This window comes from Hylobates moloch, unplaced genomic scaffold (assembly GCF_009828535.3).
Source record: "Hylobates moloch isolate HMO894 unplaced genomic scaffold, HMol_V3 SCAFFOLD_1, whole genome shotgun sequence".
NCBI classification, from domain to species: Eukaryota; Metazoa; Chordata; class Mammalia; order Primates; family Hylobatidae; genus Hylobates; species Hylobates moloch.
Window position 1 is genome coordinate 185834378 of NW_026652276.1, and position 22010 is coordinate 185856387.

At 37.9% G+C, this 22010-nt stretch overlaps 1 protein-coding gene across 8 annotated transcripts in view; it reads left to right on the top strand.

Annotated features, from left to right (window-relative positions):
- KMT2E (lysine methyltransferase 2E (inactive)) overlaps positions 1–22010 on the top strand; it is a 100609-nt gene that overhangs the window by 49176 nt on the left and 29423 nt on the right. For 7 of the 8 annotated variants that reach the window (XM_032761309.2, XM_032761308.2, XM_032761312.2 and 4 more), the window contains 9 exons: positions 471–700; positions 3801–3881; positions 11096–11154; positions 12108–12280; positions 13501–13539; positions 14408–14638; positions 14748–14878; positions 16306–16423; positions 18757–18866. In XM_032761309.2, coding sequence (XP_032617200.1) covers positions 471–700; positions 3801–3881; positions 11096–11154; positions 12108–12280; positions 13501–13539; positions 14408–14638; positions 14748–14878; positions 16306–16423; positions 18757–18866 — 1172 coding nt within the window. Of the gene's footprint in view, positions 1–470; positions 701–1140; positions 3882–11095; positions 11155–12107; positions 12281–13500; positions 13540–14407; positions 14639–14747; positions 14879–16305; positions 16424–18756; positions 18867–22010 lie in introns of those variants that run through there. The other variant, XM_058425616.1, reaches the window with a different exon arrangement.

Genomic DNA, 22010 nt, shown 5'->3' on the forward strand with positions numbered 1-22010 from the left:
AAATTACTAAATTTAAAAAACTATATTATATGTTTTATAGTGATAAATATGTCTTGTTTTATTATTCTTTAGGCTCCATATTTCTGAGATGTGTGTTTTTCTTTTTCTTTTTCTTTTTTTTTTTTAACACTTCTATTCTCATATCTTAATACCTTCTTTCATCTTGGAGGTGGAGCTATGTATGTGACCATAGGAATGTGAAGATATCTTATGATTTGGCAGGGAGGGAATGAAATTTGGATGTGAATGTGACCACTCCCACTTTGTAGATAGATATATTCACTTACTACTGTGGTTTAATAACTGGCTTCACCAAGTCATTCTTTTAATGGTATTAAGGAAGGAATGAGCCAGTCTCATATCTCTTGAGTATTGAAATTAAGGGTTGAATTTTATTTATTTAAGTTGCTTGGTTCATATCATTGTTGAAATTAAATAATATTGTGTTATATTTGTGTTTAATTATTCAGGACCATAATTATGGTGCTCGTCCTCCTCCAACACCTCCGGCTTCCCCTCCTCCATCAGTCCTTATTAGCAAAAATGAAGTAGGCATATTTACCACTCCTAATTTTGATGAAACTTCCAGTGCTACTACAATCAGCACATCTGAGGATGGAAGTTATGGTACTGATGTAACCAGGTGCATATGTGGTTTTACACATGATGATGGATACATGATCTGTTGTGACAAATGCAGGTAAAATATTTTACACCATTGTTTTATTTTTCTTGAATGCTGATAACCTTTGCTAATGTTGGAAAAGATAACTAAAGTCACTTTCAAGGGAATTAATGGATACATATTTTAAGTGGGACTTCTACTATTGATGCAGTCCTAGAAAAAGCCTCCTATGTGAAAAAAGAGTTTACTAGAAATCCCTGTTGTTAACTGAGTAATAGACAGTTCTGAACTTTTTTCATGTAGGATCACATTTTTCTTTTCACTTAGTTCAGTAGTAGTACAAGTACATAAACATAGCAGTAGACAAGATAGAAATGAGAGAATTTAGTCTTGTATTTCCTTTGGAATAATTTGTGCTTAGTCAACTGTGATTTTCCAGTTTGAGGAAATTAAACATTTTGATTGATGTTTGTTTGACCTGACTCTCTCACCTCCTTTTGACTTGAACCTTGCAGCACTCTGGAGTCTCCTTGAACCAGAACCACAGTCTCCCCTCCCCCAACCCTGGTTCAGCCACCAAGAAAGGCCTCCTCCCCTGGAGAAGGTGTGATTGGGACAGAAAGTGGGGTTTTGTTTCATTTTTTTTTTCCTGTTTTTTTTTTTTTTTTTGATTGTGGGGGAAGGATTTGGGGAGGATGAAGAGAGAACAGTAGGATTTCAGCCTGAAAGTTACTGAGTTTATCCCCTGCATAGGGTGGTAAGCGGAGAGTACTTACGCAGTGCATTGTAGAGGGCAAGAAAGTTTGGGAGCTTTACAGAATTTCCTGGGTCTGGTCACTATGGTGTTGCTTAATTATTTGATGTGATGTAGTATGGCATATACCCATATTTGAATGTAAGTATAAAAATGGACCCTAAAGCCAAGTATTACTTTGCATTATTTGTAATATTATCCCCATCTATTAGATTAGGTGATTAGGAGTTGAATATTATTGATACAAACATGCAGTTAGCATTATGTTTCAAAAAGTTTGTTTACTCTTGCCAAAAAATGAGAAATTCAAATATTAAGTGGAATGTAAAATTTGATATTTTTATGGAAATTTGTAATATTAACACTTTGAGTTTATCTTAATAATAAAAACATATTGTAGTACCTTTCCAAATGTAAAAATAAACTTTCATTACCTGTAACACATTCTACCATGAATAATGACTTCAGTAAATTTATTTAGGAGGTAAATTAAAAAACTAAAAATAACTTCAGTGACACTTTGCTTTCGTCATAGTAGAAAATGTCTAATGTCAAAAATTACATACCATTTGGTATGTAATTTTTATTTTAATACGTAATCTTAGCAGTGCTTTTCTTTTGATGTAATGGCGATGGTCTATATATAAGATACAGTTATCTCTATTAGAGAATAGTAAAATTGTCCTTAGGAGTTTTTATATCCATCTACAAATTATTGAAGGACCAGTTCACAGTTTTTGGATCATTCAAGTTATTTGCTTCTCAGAGAGTACTTTTTGTTATGAATCTAATATTTGTTACTCTGTTTTTCTGTTGCTCAGCCTGTAGTCTCCTGGAAGGCTCTATTCTTACTTTACGTTGGCTCATTGTTTTTACATGTTCCTACTACTTATACTCATCTCTTTGAAGTCTGACATCCACAGCTCTGATTATTTATTCATATTCTGGCTTTGTTTCTTCTGTTGTCTGCATGCCATCATTACTTGCCCCACAAATTTAATTTAATTTGTTACTCTAAGCCTTGTCATTTGCGCTACTTTTCTTTGTCACATCTGTTTTGCACTTTGATATATATTTCACATTCTGTCAGTTCTTGCCCCAACATTCTCAGTTGAAAAGTAAAGAACAACACAGTGGCAGTTAGTTTGGTACAGTAGTCCCTCCTTTCCCCTGGGGTATATGTTCCAAGACCCCCAGTAGATGCCTGAGACTGCAGAGAGTACTGAACCCTACCGTACTATGTTTTTTCCTATACATAAATACCTATGATAAAGTTTAATTTATAAAGTAGATGCAGTAAGAGCTTAACAACAATTATAACAGCATACTGTAATAGAAGTAAATGTGGTCTTTGTCTCTCTCCTTCTCTCTCTCTCTCTCTCTCCTTCTTCCCCCTCTCTCCCTCTTCCTGAAAATATCTTAATATTTTCCGACTGTGGTTGAACACAGGTAAATGAAACCACGAAAAGCAAACCATGGATAAGGGGGAAGCTACTGTAGTTATATATTAGAAGTAGTTTATTCTTATGTAAAGAATAACTAAGACTGTATTTGGAGTCAGGCATATGTATCAACTTTAGACAAATTAGTCTTGGCAATAAAATACAATAATAACAAATTGAGAAATTTGCCTCAAACTGGTCCATGTATTCCATTAAAAGTAATTAGGTTTAATCTCTGTTCTCATAGAATGCCTCTTACATTCTTTAACTTATTTTTCTCTGGCGTTAATTCTGGTTCTGCCCTCCTTTTAACTCAAGTGTGGAATGTTGGAAATGACTCTTTAGTTGGTCTTTCTGCTTGCAGTTTCTTAACTTCTTTGAATTAATACTACATGCCACCAAAGCACCTCTAAAAAATTGTTACCTGTTGACAGAGGAAATTTACACATGTCTACACATTCCAAGTCCTAAGTAATCTGACTGTACTTCACTAATCCAATTTTAACCTCCTATTTCTCAAAATGAATATTTCTCTTCATATATGTTGAGCGCCTTGTGGCCACCTTCTCTTCATATCTGATAAATGATATTTGATAAATGTTGCTACAGTGGTAGCTTACTATTTCCCAAATGAGGTTCGAGTCAAGTTCATTATTCTCCAAGGTGCTTTTCTCATTAATTACAAGTAGTGTGGCCATCTCTACATTGTGATTTCTAATAATATTTGTAGAATAAATTATACATTTTATATTTTAAAATTGTATTTGCTTTAAAAATTTATGTATCCTATATTTATCCTCTTGCTTTTGCATCTCAAAATTTTATCGCCTTGAAGACATGTTTCTGTGAATTTCTCAGAGTACCTTTTAGGAGTGCTAAGCTCAAAGTAGGTGCTTATTAAATGATAGTTAAATGGAATATCAAATCTTAATTTAAGGATGGCAAATAATATTCTGTATGTTCTGCTTTTTTTTTTAAGCGTTTGGCAACATATTGACTGCATGGGGATTGATAGGCAGCATATTCCTGATACATATCTATGTGAACGTTGTCAGCCTAGGTAAGTTGCACATATCTGATAACATTGCCAGTAATTTTACTGAGGTAGTACTAGTTAACAGAAATTCCTTTATGAATTCAAGTTAAAAAAATTAATGAATCACAGCCAGGCGTGGTGGCTCATGCCTGTAGAGCTAACTACTTGGGAGGTTGAGGCAGGAAGATTGCTTGAGCACAGGAGTTTGAGGCTGCAGTGAGCCTTGATTGTGCCACTGTACTCCAGCCTGGGTGACAGAGCAAAACCCAGTCTCTTTTTTTTCAAAAAAAAAAAAAGGGAGAATTAATGGATCACTGTGTTTCATCAATTCTAACATATGCTTTTCCATTTTTATGTGTATTCTTACTATTATTTTTGTATTCTGACAACTCTAAAATCATGAAAATATCTTTCTATCAATAGTGTGTCGTAGTTTATAGAGTTTTTACTTTATTAATGATGCGTAAAATAGTAGTGCATCTTCTACCTGATGGCATCTTTTTTAACTGGAATGCACTATATTAAAGAGTTACTAGATGAATACTCCCTTAGTTAAAGAATTTGGTAGATCTGTCATTCTTCCTGTTTGTAATATTTTTTTTCCACATTTCTTTTTTGTTTTTTAAAATCTTTTTATTATGGACATTTCAAACTTAGTAAAAATAAAATAATACATAATAAACCCACATTTCCACCACCCTACCTCAGTAATTATCGACGTTCTTGTCCCATCTATACTCCCATGTATTTCTTCTCCCTTTACATGTTGTTTTAAGGCAAATCCCAGGTATCATATTATTTCATCCATGTATATTTCAGTATATATGTATTTGTGTGTATATGTATTTCAGAATATGTCTGTCAATTCTTTTTACAAAAATAATTACAAACCATCTGGGCAAGGTGGCTCAGGCCTGTAATCCCAGCACTTTGGGAGGCCGAGGTAGGTAGATCACGAGAGCCCAGGAGTTCGAGACCAGCTTGGGAAACATGGTGAAACCCCGTCTCTCCTAAAAATACAAAAGATGAGCCAGGCGTGGTGTCACGCATCTGTAGTCCTAGCTGCTTGGGAGGCTGAGGTGGGAGGATGGCCTGAGCCTGTGAGCTCGAGGCTGCAGTGAGGCATGGTCATGCCACTGTGCCCCGGCTTAGATGACAGAGTGAGAGCCTGTTTCAAAAAAAACAACCTCAAAGCTATTATTGTACATGGAACAAAATCTCTGGCTTACTCAGCCATTGTTATGATATCGATTGGTTGATATTCATCTCTCAAGTCTCTAAACCTACTCCTCCCTCCCTACCATTCCTGGTTACCATTACAGTGTGCATGTTTAGGGAACTCAGCTGTTTGTCCCGATGAGTTTTGCCAGTTGTATTCTCATGATTTCACAAGTTTCCCTGTTCTGTTTCTGTAAGAAGGTGTTTATGTCTATAGGCTTGATCAGATTTAGGTTCAATTTCTTTTTTTTTTTTATAAGACTATTTTCATAGTTAGACTGTGTTGTCTTATCAGGTGGCACATGATTTCTGGTTGTCTTATGATGGGAGCCAGTGATAGTCCTTAGATCCACTAATTTATTAGGAGTTGCACATTAGTGATATGTTAATTCTGTTGTTCATTACTTATCAGTTGGAATATTTTTATCGGAACAAACTTCTCTGTCTTTTTTTTTTTTTTTTAAGACAGGATATCACTTTGTCGAAGAGGCTACGTGTGACCACAGCTCACTGCAGCCTCAGCCTCCTGGGCTCAGGTGATTCTCCCATCCTTCCACCTCAGCCTGCCAAGTAGCTGGGACTACAGGCATCGCCACCATGCCTGACTAGTTTTTTTTTTTTTTTGTAGACACAGGGTTTCACCATGTTGTCCAGGCTGGTCTAGAACTCTTGAGCTCAAGCGATCTTCCCACCTCGGCCTCCCAAAGTGTTGGGATTACAGGCGAGAGCCACCTTGCCCGGCCACGTGTCTATGTTAACTATTCAGTTCTCTTAAGATATATTTCATTGAGGAAAGGCAGGATAAATGCTTGTTGAGTCTTAGCCTTTATTTACTAGTTTTCAGAATAATGAAAAATTAAGTATCATTATGACCTCATGGATTTAAACCATAGTGGATGTCACTCTATTGCAGCTATTACCCTTGTTGATGCTTAAATTTCATTCCATTTGTGGTCAGTAGGAACCTCTTCAAGCTGGTTATCAAGTCCTTTAAACAATACCCTAGTGGTACTTGATGGCAAAGAAGTTATCTAGTGTGACAAGATGTCTCAGGCTTATCCTGCACTTCTGTGCCCCAAATTCAGAGTTGGCTTTCAAGACCAGAATTGGAGAGCTAGTCATGCCCTTTCCTACTAGATTGGTTGCTGTTCCTAGTCTTTTTAGTAGACAAAGCTAGGAAGTATGTTTCATCTGTTTCTTTAAGATAAAATACCGAGTTTATACTGATAATTGCAACTGAAATTTAGGAATACAGGTTTTTATGTAGCTGTTTCATGTTTATCTCCTTTTATTCTAGTTGTCAACAATACAGAGAATAATGTAATTAGAATATCTCACAATTGGTTAACTGTTTAATCCTACACAAGAATATAATAGTCTTGGAGTAACAACACCGCCAACACTAGCACCAACAATATGATTGTGTAAAACAGTTTAGAACTTTCCCCCCATAGGGCATAGTGTATGAGGGTTTTATAGTCAATATTGTGTTTTAAGACTCTTGAAATAATTGTGTGTTTATAACACCAACTGGATACACACTTATGTTGTTTAGGTCATTAATTTTATTGATTTTTTAAAAATTAAATGTTCTGAGTTGTAGATTCACATGCAGTTGTGAAATAATGTAGAGTGAGCCTAGATATCTTTTACCTATTTTGCCCCAGTGTTAACATCTTGCATAACTATTTTTTTTTTTTTTTTTTGAGACGGAGTCTCGCTCTGTCACCCAGGCTGGAGTGCAGTGGCGCGATCTCAGCTCACTGCAAGCTCCGCCTCCTGGGTTCATGCCATTCTCCTGCCTCAGCCTGTCCGAGTAGCTGGGACTACAGGTGCCCGCCACCACGCCCGGCTAATTTTTTTTGTTTTTTTTTTGTTTTTTTTTTGTTTTTGAGACGGAGTCTCGCTCTGTCGCCCAGGCTGGAGTGCAGTGGCGCAGTCTCGGCTCACTGCAAGCTCCGCCTCCCGGGTTCACGCCATTCTCCTGCCTCAGCCTCTCCGAGTAGCTGGGACTACAGGCGCCCGCCACCACGCCCGGCTAATTTTTTGTATTTTTAGTAGAGACGGGGTTTCACCGTGGTCTCGATCTCCTGACCTCGTGATCCGCCCGCCTCGGCCTCCCAAAGTGCTGGGATTACAAGCGTGAGCCACCGCGCCCGGCCTGCATAACTATTAATACAATATCACAACTAGGATATTGGCATTAACACAGTCACTTTATAGAACATTTCTGTCGCTGCCAGGAGTCATGCTGCCCTTTATAGTCACACCTACCTTCTACCCCTGAACTTTGCCAACTTATTTTGCCAACTGTTATTCTATAATCGTTTTCTATAATTTTGTCATTTCAAGAATGTTACATAAATGAAGTCATACATTTATGACTTCATTTGACCCAGTATGTGACCTTTTGGCATTGACTTTTGTATCCAACATGATTCCCTAGAGAGCCCTCCAATTTGTTGGATGTATCATGATTTTGTTTTTTATTGCTAATAGTATTTCATGGTATATATGTACCATAGTTTCTTTAACCTATTCACCCATTGAAGACCATTTGGGTTGTTTCTACTTTTTTGGCTATTACAAATAAAGTTTCTGTGAACATTTGTTTACAGGTTTTTGTGTGAACCTAAGTTGTTTTTCCCCCACTCTGGGTTAAATGTCCAAGAGAACAGCAGCTTGGTTATATGGTAGTTGCATGTTTAGATATTTATGATATTGTCAGACTATTTCCGAGAATGGCTATTCCATTTTACATTCCTACCAGAAATGTAGGAGTAATCAGTAATTTTTGTTTTTTAAGAATTGTTGGTTGGGCGCAGTGGCTCACAGCTATAATCCTAGCACTTTTGGAGGCTGAGGCGGGTGGATCACTTGAGGTCAGGAGTTTGAGACTAGCCTAGGCAACATGGCAAGGCACCGTTGCTACCAAAAAAAATACAAAAATTAGCCAGGCATGGTGGCAGGTGCTTGTAATCCCAGCTACTCAGGAGGCTGAGGCACGAGAATTGTTTGAACCTGGGAGGCAGAGGTTGCAGTGAGCTGAGATCACACCACTGCACTCCGCCTATGTGACAGAGTGGGACTCTGTCTCAAAAAAAAAAAAAATGCAAAAATTAGCCAGATGTGATGGTATGTGTCTGTGGTCCCAGCTCTTTGGGAGGCTGAGACAGGAGGATTTCGGGAGGTTGAGGCTGCATTGAGTTATGATTGTGCCACTGCACTCCAGCCTGGGCAACAGAGGGAGACCCTGTCTCAAAAACAGAATTGTTTTTTATATTTTATTTACCTTTATAATTATATACTTCATAATTATGTAAGAAGTATTCTATCATTCTAAACTCAAATATAAAGCAAGTTAGGCTTGAAGTCAAATATATAAAGGAAGGTATTCTATCATTCTAAAGTCAAATATGTAAAGCAAGGTAGACAAATATATAAAGCAAGTTAAGTCTAACTCATCCCTGCTTGCTTATTATATGTAGGTATGTATCTATATATTTGTATTTCCCTCCTTATTTAGGTAAGCAGTAGCATATTATAGAGTCTTCACCACATTTCTTTTCTCTTAAAAATATATGCTGAAGATCACAGTAGTATGTAGACATTAACCGATATAGCTTCAATGTACTGTATCTTTTTTTGTACTCTATTCAACTAGTTGTCTTTGTGTGGACATTAGAGTTGTGTTGGCTCTTTTGTTATTATAGATAGAAGTGAGATTGTTCAGTATAGTGATAAACATATATATAAAATTTTGTTAGATTGTCAAATTTCCTTCCAGTAGGAGCTGTGCCATTTTTTTTGTTGTTGTTGTTTGTTTTTTTTTGAAATGGAGTCTTGCTGTGTCACCAGGCTGCAGTGCAGTGGCACGATCTCGGTTCACTGCAACCTCCGCCTCCTGGGTTCAAGCCATTGTCGTGCCTCAGCCTGCCAAGTAGCTGGGACCACAGGCATAAGCCACCACACCCTGCTAATTTTTGTATATATATGTGTGTGCATATATATATATATATATATATATATATTTTTTTTTTTGAGTAGAGAACGGGGTTTCACCATCTTGGCCAGGTTGGTCTCCATCTCCTGACCTCGTGATCTGCCTGCCTTGGCCTCTCAAAGTGCTGAGATTACAGGCGTGAGCCACCACGCCCAGCCTGCAGTTTTGAATTCCAAACAGTAATGGATAAGCATGCCCACTTTCCCAGGCCTCACAACAGAGTATTTGACAGACTTGCATTTTTGCCGTTTAATTAGGTGAGAAATGGTAATCTCAGCATAGTTATGGTGTGCATTTCTCTTACTTTGAGTGAGGTGTCTCTTTGTGGCTTTTTTTCACTTTATGATAGTAGTCTTTTGCCAAATAATTTTTGATGGGGTAAATATCTGATGATGAATTCACTAAAAGTTGGTTAAAAAGTTACCATTAGGAGGCCGGGTGCGGTGGCTCACACCTGTAATCCCAGCACTTTGGGAGGCCCAGGCGGGTGGATCACGAGGTCAGAAGATTGAGACTATCCTGGCTAACGTGGTGAAACCCTGTCTCTACTAAAAATGCAAAAACAAGAGTTAGCCAGGTGTGGTGGCAGGTGCCTGTAGTCCCAGCTACTTGGCAGGCTTAGGCGGCAGAATGGCATGAACCTGGGACTTGGAGCTTGCAGTGAGCCGAGATCACACCACTGAAGTCCAGCCTGGCAGCCTAGGCGACAGAGTGAGACTCCGTCTCAAAAAACAAAACAAAAAAACTTACCATTAGGAGGGCAGTTAGTTGAGAGAGATATGTTTATTATTCTTTGATAGCTAGGGTAATTATCTGTGATGCTAGAATAGGTATATTTCCTGGTAGACATTAAGGCGTCTGTAGAAATTCTAATAATCTAGAGCTGTTATTTTACCACCTGTGAATAATATGTTATCTGACCTCTAAACTGTATACAATGAAAGAGTTGGAGGGGCGGGGGAATGTAAAAGAATTACTATGGATGATGTAGTTCATGGATAGAGGTAGGGAGCGGGTAATGAAGTATTTCACTTAATTGTTAAATGCTCATGCCTATAATCCCAGCACTTTGGGAGGCCGAGGTGGGCAGATCACCTTAGTCCAGGAGTTTGAGACCAGCCTGACCAACATGGAGAAACCCTGTCTCTACTATAAATACAAAATTAGCCAGGTGTGGTAGTGCATGCTTGGAACCCCAGCTACTTGGGAGGCTGAGGTAGGGAATCGCTTGAACCCAGGAGGCAGAGGTTGCAGTGAGCCGAGATTGCGCCTTGCACTCCAGCCTGGGCAATAAGAGCGAAACTCCATCTCAAAAAAAAAGTTCAGTATTTATTTCAAAAGCGAAAATAATTAAAGGCAATGGTAATAATGGAATAGATTCAATTCAGTGTCATACATTTGCTTTAAGAAATTTAATTTGTGATTTTAATTACATTGTTAACATTATGGGTTTTTTTTTTTTCAGACTTTTTGCTTTAAATATTCTGTTTGAAAAAAATGCTAGTTTCCTAAGTAAATTATTTTCTTGGCCATTCACTGTGACTCACACCTGTGATCCCAGCTCTTTGGGAGGCAGGGGTGGGAGGATCACTTGATCCAGGAGTTCAAGACCAGCCTGGGCAACCCATCTCTACAAAAAATTAAAAAATTAGCCCAGCATGGTGGTGCAGGCCTGTAGTCTCAGCTACTCAGGAGGCTGAGGCGGGAGGATCCCTTGAACCTGGAAGGTTGAGGCTGCAGCAAACCGTGATTGCATCACTGCACTCCAGCCTGGGTGACAGGGTGAGACCCTGTCTGGAAAAAAAAAAAAAAATCTTAACAGAGTGAAATGGAGTCACCTATCTGGCATCTACTGCTACTATTAGATTGTATGTAAACTGTATTGCAAGGGATTTTGTATATATTTTATATTGTTGGTTTTTCACTAAGAACATTAAATTAATTACAGAGTTTATCACATTTAAGATAGCTCTGCTTCATGTATTTGATAAATAATTATGCTAATTTTTTAATGTAGGAATTTGGATAAAGAGAGGGCAGTGCTACTACAACGCCGGAAAAGGGAAAATATGTCAGGTAGGTAAAAAGGACCTACACTAAATTAAAATTCGTGTGATTGAGATTATAAACGGTCTGCATATTTTTAGTTAAATGTAACAAGGTATTTACCTTGTTGATGAATGTTGATTGTACAGATAGTATGCAATCTCTGGTATAGATTTTAAGTATTTTTTTTCACATATTATCGAATAAATATGTACTTTGGGAAATAAAATTGAAATAAGAGGAAAATAAATAATTTAAATCAGCCATAATTTTCCTACACATAGCTAACCTGTTGGTTTAAAAAAATAAAATATGTTTGTTCTTCAGAATGATATGCTCCATTAGTTTATCATGTAGAATAGTACATCTTTCATTTTTAGGAACAGAATTTTCTAACTTCTGTGTAACATATGCCACAATTTTTATTTTATCTTAATCGTGTTGATACCAGTACTCCTGGTTTTAAATAATCATAATTTATTCAACTATTCCTCTTTGATGGAGATTTGGATTGTTTTCATTATTTCTGCTTTGTTTTATTTTTGTTATTAAAAACAGTATCCTCAGCAAGACCCTCTTGCATAAGTCTTTTTGTACTTTTGCTGTTTTATCTTTGGCTAGATCTCTAATAATGAAATGGCTGGGTCAAGAGGTGTATACATATATAATTTTGCTAGATATGGCTGAATTGCCCTTTGTAGGGAATTTCAAATTTCCACTGGTAGTGTATGAGAGTGCTGTTTCCCACAGGCGCACCACCAGAGTGTGTTATCAGGCTTTTGGATCCTTTCTAGTTTAATGTGTGAGATACCATATTTGTGCTTTGCATGTAAATGTATAAGTGAGGTGAGTGAACAAGTTTAAAAAATGTGCTTATTTAGAAAGATGGAGATGACAATACTTTGTCATGTGGGATGCTGTGTTATTTCATTGTTTAAAGTAGAAGTATTAAATGTGCAATAATTTTTATTTTGTCTTTGAAGATGGTGATACCAGTGCAACTGAGAGTGGTGATGAGGTTCCTGTGGAATTATATACTGCATTTCAGCATACTCCAACATCAATTACTTTAACTGCTTCAAGAGTTTCCAAAGTTAATGATAAAAGAAGGAAAAAAAGCGGAGAGAAAGAACAACACATTTCAAAATGTAAAAAGGTACGTTTTTGCTTGTTTTTAGGTGAGTGGATACGATAGCGGATAGGGAACTGAATTTTATAGGAGAGGCAGGAGAGTGACTAACTGATGGTAGCTAAAAAGGATCTAGCAGAAGTTTTTTATTTTTAAACAATTAAACTTACTTGAACATTTTAACGTGTTTTAAAGATTGAAGCAGATTAGAGAAGAAACTTTGCAAACTGCTTTGAAATCATTTAATGAGATTAGTCACTGAAATGCAGAAGCAAAAATAAAATAGAAAGCCTTCATAGTTTTCTGTACTACCAGGATTGTATTCCTTTCACTTGTCTGTCTGACATAATCCACTTAGCTTTTCTTCCCCATGTTTTACATAACGATTCTTTGCCCCCCCTCTTTTTTTTAAACCTTGCTCTCTTGTGACATATTGTCTACACACAAATTTATTTATTTGGATCTATATTGCTAGCTGTAGGTTTATATTTGTTAGTCACTGTAAATGGAGTTCACACTTTTTAGGGGGTTGAGGGGGATAGGAATTAAGTCTTAAATACATCCCTCAGATCTGACAGATGAGTGGGCTCTCAATACATATTTATTGAATAAATACAGCTGTTTACCACAGTGCATATTACTTAAGGCCCATTATGGGCTCAAATATTACTTGCTAGTTGATTAGTGAATTAAAGTAATATCATTATTTTACTCCCTCCCAAAACATGTCTTATCACTTCAACAAAATTATATTTCTCATACCCTCCCAATTTTTATCAGAAATATTTTTCCACTGTTGTAATATTGAACACAGAGAATATTTGGAAATTTTTGTCTTTGCATTATATTATATACAGATTTTTATATTCTATATAGTCTATATACTTTTTTTTTTTTTAAAAGACAGGATCTTGCTATGTTGCCCAGGCTGGAGTGCAGTGGATATTGACAGACTGTCATGGTGCACTATGGCCTCCAACTCCTGGGCTCCAGTGATCCTCCTGCCTCAGTCTCCTGAGTATCTGGGATGACAGGTGCCCGCCACCACTCTCAACCACATTCTGTTTTTATTAGAAAAGTATTTTAGTAGATGCCTTTATTAAACATTCTCCTAGTGTCAGCTTTCTTGGTTACCAAATTTTTTGTTATGACACTTCAGTTAAAAGTTTCAATGAACCAATTGATTCTTAAATATTAATTATGTCCAGTTTTTTAGAAAGCTAACTAGAATTCTATGTTTATTTTAGGCATTTCGTGAAGGATCTAGGAAGTCATCAAGAGTTAAGGTAAATACATTAATTTTAAGGTGGTGTTATCAACTGTCATTTATTCAGGAGCTACGTGCTTGCTTGTCCATATCTTTACTTAATGCTCTCTTTATTGTGTGTCATGTCATTGCCTATTATCTTTACCAGGAGTGGGACCTTAGTTCTAATTGGAGTAATATACTACTCTTGTAGTTAACACTGTTAAAATATTAATCAAAAGGGGGAGGTATATAAGCAATTTCTAATTTTATAATTTTGGGCAATTTGAATTTCCTTTATTACTATAATCCATGTCTCTGATGCCACTTAGTATTACTATACTGTACTTAGGAATGCAGAATCAGATTTGGAACTTGAAAATTTGCTCTTTTGCATAGTTGGGATTCTAGAGTTAGTCAAGTCAGTTGTCATACTATAAATTCACCATAGAGCAACCATATCAATACAAACCAGTCAGAATGATCGATGGTAGCTAAAAAGTATCTTGAATTAATTAATGTATGTCCTCACTTTTTTAGATGCTAAAATTGCTGAGAGAAGCAGGGCTCCTCACCTCTGTATGACTCCAAAACATAAGTTTGTCTGGGGTCACAGAGGTCAGCTGTATGCTGTTACTATAGCTTTCTGGCTTAGGTAGAAGAGGATAACAAATTTCTAAAATTGTCACATTAGGATGTGGGGAGCATGTTACAGTGTATCTTTTGTCCCTGTGGTATAAGGCATAATTATTTATTATTCCACATTTCTGGAAAAGAAACCATTAAACAGCAGTTTCTAGTTTATATTATGTTCTTTTATATAGATTGCCATTAATTTTGTGTGTGTGTGTGTGTGTGTGTGTGTAAGTCCGTAAGTCCAGATACTAATGCTCAGTTTATGATTTTAGGGTTCAGCTCCAGAGATTGATCCTTCATCTGATGGTTCAAATTTTGGATGGGAGACAAAGATCAAAGCATGGATGGATCGATATGAAGAAGCAAATAACAACCAGTATAGTGAGGGTGTTCAGAGGGAGGCACAAAGAATAGCTCTGAGATTAGGCAATGGAAATGACAAAAAAGAGATGAATAAATCAGATTTGAATACCAACAATTTGCTCTTCAAACCTCCGGTAGAGGTAGATAAGTCATTTGTCCAAAAATTGTAAAACAGTTTTATATTGTGAATTTTTAGTTAAACTGAAAACAAGCAAGTTTATTTAATCTCAACATTTACTCTGATTTTAGAGCCATATACAAAAGAATAAGAAAATTCTTAAATCTGCGAAAGATTTGCCTCCTGATGCACTTATCATTGAATACAGAGGGAAGTTTATGCTGAGAGAACAGTTTGAAGCAAATGGGTATTTCTTTAAAAGGTATATTCATTTATTTTCCCATGTTCATTTTCTGTTGGCAAATATTGGATTTTTGACTGTTTTACCTAGATGTTGTGATTATATGTACTTTTTTTCCTACATGATCATTTCCGTATTTAAAGCTGTAGTGTGGTTGAACAGTGACTGATGATAATTTTTGAACTACGATAAACTAAAAGAACATAAAAAAATGCAAAGATATGTTCCTGTCTCTTGCTCATGTCTGTCTTGCTGAAAATCCTAAAACAATCTATTTCAAAATTAACCAACAGCAATATAGGTTGGATATAGAAGGATATCAGTCAGGAATTCTGATTGATTGAGATTACAAGGAACCCTTTCCATCTGGGACTCATGATAATTCCTCATAACATAATAGCCAGAACTGAGAAAGACCATGGTAACCATAGGAGAAACCGCTTCCTGTTTATTAGACAGTGTTAGATTGGGTCCTACATTATTGCCATCACTTTCAACACTCACTTTGTTGGTATTGGAATGGTATTGGAGGTCTATTCTTTGGTTTGGGATTTGTATGCAGAATTAATATGATCCTTTAATAGGCGTTGCTTCCCTGTAGTCTAGAAGTATGTTCATATCTGTAGGAGAACATTCCTAGTCTGTGTCCTACAATTATCAAAAACATTTATTGTTTATAACTTGAGTATTTACTTAAGATATGAAAGATACACAGCAGTTTCTCCCTATTATGTAGCAGATTTGATCTGAAACAGTATAAGACATACTTTTAAATGCATCAGGAAATACGAACTCTAAAGACATCAAATTAATCCTGTGAATGCAGTAGTCACTCTCTTTTTATCTTTCTTTGTAAATTGGAATTTCTGCCTTCCATTAATTGCCTTTGATTTAGGTGAGGTTATGGGGCAGGTAAAAATCTCATTAGCATAAACTAGCATAAGATAAGAGTGAATTCTGGAGTCAGACTGCCTATATTCAAATCTTGGCTTCACTGTGTCTTTTAGAAGTTTCTTAGACTCTGTGTTCTTAAGTTTCTTCATCACTTTGCCTCTGAAGAGTAACAGGAGATTATTATACTAAAATGTTGACTTTTGTTTGTTTGTTTTTGAGACAGTCTCGCTCTATCACCCAGGTTGGAATGCAGTGGCATGATCATGGCTCACTGCAGCCTTGACGTCCTGGGCTCAGGTGATCCTCCCACCTCAGCTTCCCAGGTAGCTGGGACTACAGGCACATGCCACCATGCCTGGCCTTTTTTTTTTCTTCCTTTTTTTTTTTTTTTTTTTTTGTAAATACGGAGTGTCGCCATGTTGCCCAGGTTGGTCTTTATCTCCTGGGCTCAAGCAGTCCACCTGCCTCAGCCTCCCAAAGTGCTGGAATTACAGGTGTGAACCAGCATGCCCGGCCTAAAATGTTAATAGCTTATAATGTTTCTTTCTTTGTAGACCATACCCTTTTGTGTTATTCTACTCTAAATTTCATGGGCTAGAAATGTGTGTTGATGCAAGGACTTTTGGGAATGAGGCTCGATTCATCAGGCGGTCTTGTACACCCAATGCAGAGGTAAGCTTATAGAAACTTTTTGGGGAGATGTGGTGGCTTGGGGGTGTGTTGGCATCTGAGCAGTAAGCACAAAACTCAGGTCACCTAAGACACTTTCCAACCTTTGGTGCATTTTATACTGCCTAGCCTGTTTTTTTGTGAAAATTTATGTGATACTGTCTATGAAGTCTTTCTTTTTTTTTTTTTTTTTTTTTTTGAGATGGAGTTTCTCTCTTGTTGCCCAGGCTGGAATACAATGGCACGATCTCAGCTCACTACAACCTCCACCTCCCGGGCTCAAGTGATTCTCCTGCCTCAGCCTCCCGAATAGGTGGGATTACAGGCACGCACCACCATGCCTGGCTATTTTTTTGCATTTTTAGTAGAGACGGGGTTTCACCATGTTGGCCAGGCTGGTCTCGAACTCCTGACCTCAGATGATTTGCCCATCTCAGCCTCCCAAAATGCTGGGATTACAGGTGTAAGCCACCATGCCTGGCTGCTATGAAGTCTTAAAAATTACTTGGCACACTGAAGAAATGATGATGTTCCTTGTAAGAGGAAATATTGGACTTTATTTTTTTTTTTTTTTTGAGGCAGTGTCTCACTGTCTTCCAGGCTGGAGTGCAGTGTCATGAGCACAGCTCACTACAGCCTCCGTGACCTCTTGTGCTCAAGTGATCCTCCTGTCTCAGTTTTCTCAGTAGGTGGGACTGCAGGCGTGTGCAACCATGCCCAGCTAATTTTCTAAATTTTTGCAGAGATGGGAGTCTCATTTTGCTGCCCAGGCTGGTCTCCAGCTCCTGGGCCAAGTGATCCTTCTGCCTTAGCCTCCCAAAGTGCTGGGATTACAGGCATGAGCCTGCCCGGACTTTTTAAACTATTGTTATTGTTATTATTATTATTTTTGAGGCAGGGTCTTGCCTAGGGTGGAGTGCAGAGGTGCAGTCATGGCTCACTGGAGCCTCAACTTCCTGGGCCCTTAGGAGGTAAAGTTATCTTCTCATCTCAGACTTCTGAGTAGCTGGGACCACAGGCATGTACCACCATGCCTAACTAATGATTCTTTAATTTTTTGTGGAGTTGGATTCTCCCTATGTTGTCCAGGCTGGTCTGGAGCTCCTGTGTTCAAGCAATCCTCCTGCCTCGGCCTCCCTAAGTGCTAGGAATATAGGCATGAGCCACCAGGTCCGGCCTCATACTGGACGACTTTCCTTCTATCTTAGAAGCTCTATTTATGGCTCAATACATGCTGTGATTTAAGTTAAATGACAAAGCTAAAATCTAAAGTAGATTTTGTATGTTCTACTGTAAAATTTTTAATAATGTTATATTTTAGTGTGGAGTAGAAAATCGTGTTGGTTTTTTTACATGTCAAAATGAAGATTTTTAGTTTTGTAATTATATAATGTTGCAGCCAAGAATGTAGGTTTTTTGGTTTTTTTTCTCTCTCTTTTCTTTTTTTAAAAGACAGGATCTTGCCATGTTGCCCAGGCTGGCCTGGAACTCCTGGGCTCAAGTGTTTGTTCTGCTTCAGCCTCCAGAGTAGCTGGGATTATAGGCATGCGCTGCCGCACCCAACTAAGAGTACAGATTTTGGAACCAGACTTAAATTTATTTCTTCTCTGTGACTTACTAGCTTTGTAACCTCAGTTTTATCTGTAAAAAGGTGATATGAAGACTGAAGGAGTTAATACATGTGAAGTATCTAGAATAGTGTCTTGTCATAGAAAAGTAGCGTTTGCTCAACCATTATTGCATTCATCAAACCTAAGAAGGGGGCACAGTGGCTCACACCTGTAATCCCAGCACTTTGGGAGGCCGAAGTGGGTGGATCACCTGAGGTCAGGAGTTCAAGACCAGCCTAACCAACATGGTGAAACCCCATCTCTACTAAAAATTAGCCGGGCATGGTGGCGGGCGCCTGTAGTCCCAGCTACTCTGGAGGCTGAGGCAGGAGAATGGCGTGAACCTGGAAGGCGGAGCTTGCAGTGAGCTGAGATCACACCACTGCACTCCAGCCGGGGCGAAAGTGCGAGACTCGTCTCAAAAAAAATAAAAATACAAATAAGAAGAATTGATGAAATATTCTTATTTCAGTATTATTATTATTATTATTTTGATGCCACATTGTGGGCTCTAGGGGTTGGGGTGGCAGTGGGTAGCGGTATATGATTGAAAAACCTTCCCAGTTGATAACCACTGATAGATAGTTACAAGCTTTGTCATTAATGACATATTTTCCAGGTTGTGTTTGTGAAATAATTTGAAAAGAATAATTTTCAAAATTGCAGGCTGATGCTTCTGAAGGCAGAAAGTAATTTATGGTAATGTACAATTATTTTAACTTATAGGTGAGGCATGAAATTCAAGATGGAACCATACATCTTTATATTTATTCTATACACAGTATTCCAAAGGGAACTGAAATTACTATTGCCTTTGATTTTGACTATGGAAATTGGTAAGTTCAAGTCTATAAATGTCATCTGTTGTTTGAAAATAGTTCCATAATGTCCCTGTAATAATTTAGGTATTGTCATTACTTTTATAGCTTTTTTATTTTTATCTATCATGAATCAGTTAAAAGTACTTGAAAACCAGAAGTTTAGTATCAGCCTCTATTATAGCATTCCTACTTTTCATTTCTATATTTTCCTTTATTATTATTGTAATGTAAATGTTCACAGTAATTATAACAACCCTAATTCAGCCATACAACACTGACCTTGTTTATGTGAGAATTTTTTTCTTCTTCTAGGGGATATAATTTTAGTGATACAGTTTATTTCGTTAATCAGTATGAATGAATAATTTGTCTTTTGCCCCTCAAAACAAAAGAAAATTTTCTTTGCAGTATAAATTAAAAGGGTTTGTTGGAGATCCTACAAAGAAACTCTAAGAACTATTTTTCTGAAGCACTAGTAAAAAACTAATGATAAATCTCAGTAAAGTTGGCTCTTGCACAATGCGGGGTTGGAGCACCAACTGCCTGCACAGTCCACAATCTGCTTATACATTTTGACTCCCCAGAAACTTTACTAATAGCCTACAGTTAACTGGAAGTGTTAACCAATGACAATTAACACATATTCTGTATGTCATGTACTGTATTCTTACAATAAAGTAAGCTGGAGAAAAGAAAATGTTTTTAAGAAAATCATAAGGAAGATACAATATATTTACTGTTCATTAAGTGGAAGTGGATTATCGTAAAGGTCTTCATCCTCATCTTCATGTTGAGTAGGCTGAGGAGGAAGGGTGGGGGTTGCTCTTGCTGTCTCAGGGGTGACAGAGGGAGAAGGGGTAGTAGAAGGGGAGGCAGGAGAGGGAAGCACATATGGTGTAATTTTGTGAAAACACATTAGTAATTTCTGCCTGTCTTTTTTGCTTTCTCATTTCTCTAAAAATGTTTCTATATGGTGCCAGTCTTACATCATTTGCTTTAGCTTCAGTGCCCATATCATAGAAGAGTCCATATCATAAAAAAGTAAAAAACAGTCTTGAAAACAATGGAGCCCTTCTGCCAGATTGTCTAATGTAAATTTGTTTTTTGGCACACTTTTTCTACATCTTCTTTCTCATCATCTGGCACTGGTTTGGAAGCAATCATCACCATTAGGAATCTTCTGTTAATTTCTCTGGTGTGGTGTCTGTTAGCTCTTGAATTTCTCTGAGATCTGTATCTGTATTCCTCCCTCATCCCCACCTTTTTTGTTATAACCGCTATCTCTTTCATGATTTTTCTGATTGGCTCTGTTGTAAATCTTGTGAAGTCGTTCACAACATCTGGACACAGTTCGCTCCAGCAGGAATTTACTGTTTCAGGCATGATGGCTTTCACAGCTTTTTCTATAATGATGGCATCTTTGATGGTATAGTCCTTCCAGACTTTCATGATCTTCTCTTTCAGGGTTCTGTTCTATAGTGTTGACATTCTTTTCCATAGAGTACTGTGTGTAATGATCCTTAAAGGCCATTATCACTCCTTGATTTAGAGGCTGAATGAGAGACACTTTGATGCCCTCAGTGTTGAACTCATAGGGTTCTGGGTGGCCAGGGGCATTGCACAATATCAAAAGACATTTAAAAGGCAGTCCCTTCCTAGCTACCTGTTGTCTGACTTGAGGGACAAAGCATCAATGGTGCCAATCCAGAAAAAGGGTTCTCCTCCAGGTTTTCTTGTTGTACAACCAAAAGACTGGCAGCTGGCATTTGTTTTCCCTTCAAGGCTTGGGTTTAGCAGCTTTATAGATAAGGGCAGTCCTGATCATAAACCCAAATGCATTTGCACAAAACAGTAGAGTTAATCTGTCCCTTCCTGCCTTAAATCCTTGTGCTTCCTTCCTTCCTTACTAATAAATGTCTTTTTATGGCTTTTTCCCCCCAGAATAGGACATTTGTGTCTGCATTAAAATACTTTTCAGGCAGATATTCTTTCTCCTCAGTTATTTTCTTAATGGTGTCTCAGAACTCATCTGCTGCCTCTTATTCAGCAGAAGTGGCTTTACCTGTTAAGCTAGACCTCTTTTTAAAATCATCAAACCATATATTACTGGCATTAAATGCTCCAACTTTAGATCTTTCATATTCCTTTTATGTTGTCATTTAATGACTTCACTTTTTCTAGAAACATATTAGGGTCTATAGGTATGTCTTTCTTATATAGCACGCATGCACCCACATAAAAGCTTCATTTGCAATACAAGATAAAAAGGTATATTGCAAAAAGTGCATGGTTTTCACATTCTGCAGCCCAGCTGCGGTGATGGCGCCACGAATTTCCTTTTATTACTATTTTTTACAATGGTACTTATGCTGGATTCATTTATCTTTTTTTTTTTTTTGAGACGGGGTTTTGCTCTTGTTGCCCAGGCTGGAGTGCAATGGCACAATCTCGGCTCACCACAACCTCTGCCTCCCGGGTTCAAGTGATTCTCCTGCCTCAGCCCCCCGAGAAGCTGGGATTACAGGCACGCACCACCACGCCCGGCTAATTTTGTATTTTTTTTTTTTTTAGTAGAGATGAGGTTTCTCCATGTTAGTCAGGGTGGTCTCGAACTCCCAACCTCAGGTGATCCGCCCATCTCGGCCTCCCAAAGTGCTGGGATTACAGGCGTGAGCCACTGCGCCTGGCCTCATTTATCTTGAGATGGTGGAGAACTACAGCTGCACACCTCAATCTACCATACATCTTTAGCAATTCAACTTCTTCTTGCAATGTGATAACTTCTTTGCTTCTCGGGAGCACTTCCAGCATCACTAGTGGCACTTTGTATAGGTCACATAGGTGTTTCTCAAAATTTACTGTATTGGCCAGGTGAGGTGGCTCACACCTGTAATCCCAGCACTTTGGGAGGCCAAGGCAGGTGGATCGCTTAAGGCCAGGAGTTCAAGACCAGCCTGGCAAACATGGTGAAACCCCACCTCTACTAAAAATACAAAAAATTATCCGGGCATGGTGGCAGGCCCCTGTAATCCCAGCTACTCGGGAGGCTGAGGCAGAAGAATTGCTTGAACCCGGGAAGTGGAGGTTACAGTGAGCTAAGATCGGACCACCGCACTCCAGCCTGAGCGACAGAGCAAGACTGTCTCAAAAAAAAAAAAT